The sequence below is a fragment of the Megascapheus bottae genome, chromosome 33 (genome assembly GCF_031878675.1).
Source record: "Megascapheus bottae isolate mThoBot1 chromosome 33, mThoBot2.hap1, whole genome shotgun sequence".
In the NCBI taxonomy this organism is placed as follows: domain Eukaryota; kingdom Metazoa; phylum Chordata; class Mammalia; order Rodentia; family Geomyidae; genus Megascapheus; species Megascapheus bottae.
This window is the reverse complement of record NC_143541.1, coordinates 6,479,384-6,485,758: the sequence shown is the minus strand read 5'-3', so window position 1 is coordinate 6,485,758 and position 6,375 is coordinate 6,479,384. Positions and strand designations below refer to the sequence as shown.

General features: G+C 50.1%; 1 protein-coding gene across 1 annotated transcript; it reads right to left on the bottom strand.

Moving 5' to 3' along the window:
* Window positions 1-488: 488 nt before the first annotated feature.
* On the bottom strand, window positions 489-2,904 carry Hrh1 (histamine receptor H1). Its single transcript, XM_090323877.1, has one exon. The coding sequence runs from the start codon at window positions 2,869-2,871 to the stop codon at window positions 1,342-1,344; it is 1,530 nt and encodes a 509-aa protein (XP_090180003.1). The 5' UTR covers window positions 2,872-2,904; the 3' UTR covers window positions 489-1,341.
* Between the last annotated feature and the right edge of the window lie 3,471 nt (window positions 2,905-6,375).

The window sequence follows — 6,375 nt, the reverse complement described above, 5'->3', positions numbered from 1 at the left end:
CCGTATCCTTCCGAACATTCTATTCTAGGTGGGCAAAAATGTGTCACTGCAACCTAAGGACAGGAACAAGGACCCAAAAACCAGATGTGTGGCACTGCCATGTGGCACATAGATTACCGTGTAGCATTAAGGTCTTTCTTTAGTATTATGTTTTAAAGTTTTAAAAAAAAATATCAAAAGATTGACATAAATAGGGCAGGAAGCTGCACTTTCCCAGAACTTTAAAAACAGTGAACTTTTGACTCAGATAAGACGTATTACTTACAGGATTGTTATCACTCTTGTTTTCTATTTTATTTTTTACTGTTGTGGTAATGTATAGAGGGGTTACAGTTACATTCTCCAGATAGTAGGTACATTACTTCTCACACACTGATACCCCCTATCAGGTTTTCGTCCCCATTTCCTTTCCCCCACCCCCTCCCAATCATCTTGCTTCCCCCCCCCCCTTCCCTTCCTATTCGAATTGTCGTCACTCTGAAGTGTGTGTGTGTGTTTCTAATGGAAAGTAGGTCTGCCTTTGGGAGAGAGCATGTTCCAGTATGCTGGAAGCCACCGAGTCTTCATCCTAAAACAAGGACTGCCACCCTTCTATTGTGGTGACACTGGATGCCCATGAGATAAGCCTGCTCTGCCCCTAAGTAATATGGTGGCTTTCCTACTTCTCTCCTTTTGTTGGCTTCGCTTTCAATGTGCAACCATTCCATAACATTTCAACCTTCTTTTTTCAATCTTTTCTTTTTCAAGGTTGCTTCATCATCATGTCTGTAAGAGCCTAAAGAATTCAGAGTTACAGAGGATGATGGATATACAGATGGGGTGATTTCTAATCAACTCCAAAACATGCATGAATGAGAGAAGAAGGCAGAAGTTCCAGGGTGGGGCAGAGGTTCTGAAGAGAGATGATTTGACAGGGGGCGGCAACAGGTCCAGAGCTGCGACCCTGTCCAGGTAAGCCTGGAAAAGGGACAGCAAGCACATGCATGTCTCTGTACCAGTCACACAGCTCCACTGAAGGAAGGCCGCCAGCCATCCAGTTCACCCGTGGAACTCTCCTGCCTGTTCTCTCGACTCCCAATTCGCTCATCCAAAACTGAGTTCCAGACTCTCACGTTCCCTGAGGGGCAGAAGAACTCCAGCCTGGTTTCCTCTGGCACATGTTTTTGCTTTGTGCTCAAAATACCACCTTGGCTGATGCTGCCACCTGCCGTTCTTTTCCTCCACCCAGCCTGCAAGGCTGTACTTCCACTCCAGGGTGCCCAGGGCCCCGGCCAGGCTTCTTTCCTGGTTCCTTTGTGGACTTCTTACACCTCAGTTTGTTGCATCTGCCCGGTACTTCCCTTAGGAGTGAATGTGCAGAATTTTCTTGAACGCCTTCTTGAAGTTCTCATTGCACAGCGGGTAGATGAGGGGGTTCAGGGTGGAGTTGATGTAGCCCAGCCAGATGGTAAACGTGTGAACATCCTCGTTGCAGCAGCTCTTGCAGAAGGCGATGACCATGAAGAAGATGAAGTAGGGAATCCAGCAGAGAATGAAGGCTGCCATGATGAAGCCCAGCTGCTTGGCCGCCTTCCGCTCCCGGTTCAAGTGTAATCCGGACATATACTGTCTGGAATGGGAGCGGAGCCTCTTCCAAGTGAACTTGATGTAATCTAGGCCTGTGCTGGACCCGCTCCTTGATTTGCTTCTGCCGGCTGCTAGCTCCGCGCTGGTATCCGAGTCTGTGGTCCGGGAGAAGGACTGTCTGTCAACCAGTGTCCGGTCCTCTGACATGGTGCTGCTCTCGCCCCCATGCGGGCTTTGGGCCTCTATCTTGAGCTGCCTCTGGCTCTGGTCACTGGCGTCGTAGTCCCTGCCACCTCCCTCGGCCATGTGCTCAATGTCCAGTGGGAAACAGTGGCCTTCAGTGGCTTCTCCATCCTCCTCCTGGCTCAAGCTAATCGGGGAGTTCAACTCCTTGAAATCCGGGGAGCTCAGCACAGCCCCACTGCTGGCGTCTTGGGGCAGACTTCTCAGCACAGCCCCACTGCTGGCGTCTTGGGGCAGACTTCTCAGCGCAGCCCCACTGCTGGCATCTTGGGACTGCCTTTTCAGAACCTCCCAGGGAGACTCCTTCCCAGGTTTCTTGGAGCTGACCCTGGCATTCTCTGACCTCAGCTTGATTTGCACCAAGGATGGGAGGGACCCGTTGACGAGCTCACGGTGCTGGCAGTGTCGCCGCACGGCCTTGTAGATCTTGGCATAGAACCAGAGCATGAGCAGTGTGGGCAGGTAGAAGTTGATGATGGCTGTCAAGATCTTGAACCAAGTGACATCATAGAAGTCTGTCTCGCACTTGTCTTTGTGGTGCTCCGGCGTCTGGGCCATGAAATGATGCCAGCCCAGGATGGGAATAACCCAGAGGAAGGAGAGGAACCAGGCCCCCAAGATGGTGGCCAATGCTCGGGTCTTGGTACGATACCTCAGGTACCTGAGCGGCTGCTGGACTGAGCGGTAGCGATCAATGCACAAGATGAAGACACTGAAGATGGACGCTGTGCTGGCCACATAGTCCATGGAGAGCCAGAACAGGCAGAGGGGGCGGCCCAGGGACCTCTTGGCCTTGAGCAGGTAGAGGATGTGCATGGGCATGACGATGGCGCCCACGATCAGGTCTGCCACCGAGAGGCTGACGATGTACAGGTTCCCCACGGTGTGCAGCTTCCGCTCGCGCCGGACGGCGTAGAGCACCAGCAGGTTGAGGCCCACGGTGACCAGGGAGATAATGCTCAGGACCACGCCCAGGCACGTCAACTCCGAGCTGCCCATGGCGGTCGTGTTCCCCTCGCACATCTTGTCTTCTAGGACTCGGGAGGTGTTGTTGAGGGTCATCAGCCCGCGGGCCGCGGCCAGCTACAGCTCCCTCCCTGGAAGTGAAGACACAGCGGGGATTGAGGTCACCGTCTGGTGAGGACAAGCCCTTGGGAAGCAGCCACCACATGTGTCACACGGGAAGTGTGCGCCATCGGCATCCCATTGGAACCCTTCTTCATTCACTCTTTTATTATTATTATTATTATTATTATTATTATTATTATTATTATTATTATTTGTGGGTCATGGGGCTTGAACTCTTGGCTTGGGTGTTGTCCCTGAGCTCTTGAGCTCAAGGCGACTGCCCTACCCCTTGAGCCACGGCGCCACTTCTGGTTTTCTAGTGGTTAACTGGAGATAAGAGTCCCATGGACTTTAGTGCCCCAACTGGCTTTGAATCACGATCCTCAGATCTCAGCCTCCTGAGTAGCTAGGATTACAGGCGTAAGCCACCGCACCTGGCTTCATTCACTCTATGTTATTTTTTTTGTACCAGTCCTAGGACTTGAACTCAGGGCCAAAGCACTGACCTTTAGCTCTTTTGCTCAAGACCTGTGTTCTACCACTTGAGTCACAGCTCCATTCTGGCTTTTCTGTTGGTAAACTGAGATATGAATCTCATGGACTCAGCCTGGCTTTGAACTTCAAACCTCAGATCTCAGCCTCCCGAGTAGCTAGGATTACAGTGTGAGCCACCGATGCCTGGATCACTCATTCAATGGTTCACCCAGGCATTCAGTGACTCTTGCTGGAATCCTGGCATTGTTCTGTGGTGGCAGGGTCAGGGGGAATGGTTAGTAGACAGTAAATCTTTACCCTCACAGAGCTCACACACTCTAGTGACAGAGTTGGGCCAAAATAAGGGAAGTAAAGCAGCTCTGTCTCATTCTGTGTGTGTTCTAGGAAGGTGGACTCCATCTGGGTTGGTTGGTTGAAGCTGAATGTAATAATCCAGTTCTGATTAGCCAGTGGCTAGTCTAGAAGCAGCAGGAGACAGAATTGTGACCAAGGAAGTACAGATGAGGCTCAAGCAAAGTTCTTCCTCTCTGACAAGGGGAAAACAAACACAAGGAAAAAAAAATCCTCTCACACTTGCTTCCTTCTTCCTGAAAGGAAGCGAGTGATGTTTGGAGCTGGGGTGGACATTTTGGGGCAATGAGGGAAATGCCAAGAAAACACTGAGCTCTGACTCATACACAGTTGTAATATAACAAAGCTGCTGAGCCAATTCTGCAGCCGTGTTCCTCCAGACCTGTTAGTAAGGGAAGCTTAAACCACCCTTCAACCTTACAGGGAGGGGACGGGGTACCTGAGGTGAACATGGTATATCCCCAGGAAGGAAAGCGCTAGGGCTGGGAAAGCAGTTCAGGAATAGAGTGTATGCTTAGCATGTGCAAGGCCCTGGGGTCTCCAACCCTGCACACAAAGTGTTAATCTGTATAGTCTAGGTAGTTGGTAAATGGTGCTCACTCTGCAGTGTTTCTGCTTTTATTTCCTTTTTTTTTTTTTTTCCTTTTGCCAGTGTGAACTCAGGGCCTGAGCACTGTCAAGGATAGAGCTCTGCCACTTGAATCACAGCACCACTTCCAACTTTTTCTATGTATGTGGCACCAAAGAATAGAATCCAGGGCTCCATGCATGCTAGGCAAGCACTCTACCACTCAACCAAGCTCCCAGCCCACGGGAGCCGGGAGGAATGGACTGGGCTGGGAGTGTGCCATTTGTCTCGGGTTTCTATCCCAAGCACATACGTGCATACACACAAATACATGAAACGGGATGCTGCTGGGCATGTCAGTTCGGAAGAGTGGCCAGGCTCCTTTTCAGCTGGCTGATGGCTGTGGCCAGAGAGGAAGCTCAGACCCTGGAGAATTCTTAGAAGGCAGCTGCTGTGCAGGCCTACCTACCCATCCATGTCTAGGACTGGGCTTGAGGATCCTAGGCCTTTTCCACAGAAGAGATAAAGCCCAGGGGAGCCCTGAGTTAACTTGGCCACACAGGAAGGGTGGTGTGGGGAGCAGTACTGGCCTGGGAAATACCGGAGACAATTCCTAGGAAGGAGAGGCCACAAGGTCCAGCCTAAGGAATGCGTTTCCAGGGAAGCACATGTGCATGCATGCGTACACACGTACACACACACACACACACACGCCTCACAGCAGACAGGCAAGAGCAGGGAGGGGGCATCATGTTTCCTACTTACTACCTCATTGGTGGGAACATGAAAGATAAAAGTCCCATTTTTCTAGAATCAAACCCCAAGCTTTGCATATGCCAGGTGGGCATCTATCCTTGGGCTGCCACACAACATGGAAGAATGTTTAAGGAATTAATAATTTCACAGGTGGGAATCATTGGCCTGTACCTATAATCGTAACTATTAAGGAAGCTGAGATCTGAAGATTGTGGTTCAAAGCTGTACTGAGCAGACAAATTCCTACTTTTCCCTAGAAACTGCAGCGCTAACATTTTATTTTATGGGGATTCTGAAATATGAACAAAAATCTATGCACAAAGATGCCTGATGCAGCATTGTTTATGATAGGAAATAACCCAGTATTTGGCAAATAAATATATGACAGGTGGTATCTATGGTTTGGGAATTGTCTGGGTGTGTCCAGAGGGTTTACACAATAGAAACTTGGTGATCCATGTGACAAGTCAAAGGTGAGACTTTTCAAAATTGGAGTTCAGTCGTTCAGCCTGTAGTCCTCACTACTAGGGAGGCTGAGATCTAAGATGAGATCCAAGATGAGAGTTGAAGTTTAAGGTTGCTCTGTTCAGGAGACACCCTCTCACTCAAGGATGGCAGAGTGGCATGTGCCTTCATCCTCAGCATCATGGAGGAATACAGGTAGGAGGGCAGCAGCCAAAGCTTGCCTGGGCAAAAAATAAAACCTTATTCTAAAAGTAACTAAAGCAAAAAGATTGAGAGGCATGGCTCAAGTGGTAAAGCACCAACCTAGGAAGTACAAGGCCCTGAGTTCAAACTTCAGTATCTCTGAAAAATAAACAAAATGGGTAGAGGCTAGTGGAGATTCTTAGATCACTGGAGGAACTGCTTTGGAAGCGATTAGGGCAGCTGCTACAGGAACCCAGCAGTCTTGAGAGATGGAGCTGTTACAGAGGCCAGCCTGGGTTAGCCAGAGTCTGACCCTGAACTTCTTCTGGCTTTTTGTCTTGACATGTGGCCTTTGCTGCTGCTGCTGCTTGTTGCTTGCTTGCTTATTCTTCTTCCTCTTCTTCCTCCCCCTCCCCCACCCCTCCCTCCTCTCCCTTCCTCCTTCCCCCTTCCCCCCCTCCTCCTTCTTCTTCTTCTTCTTGCCAATCATGGGGCTTGAACTCAGGGTCTGAACACTGTCCTTGGGCTTTCTCAAGGCCAGAGCTCTACCACTTGAGCCACAGCACCACTTCCAACCTTCATGCATCCTAGGCAAGCACTCTACACTAGGCCAAACTCCCAACGCCCAGCCTTTGCTTCTCACACATGCTTCTGGCATGGTGCTGTCTGCCAGTGGGACT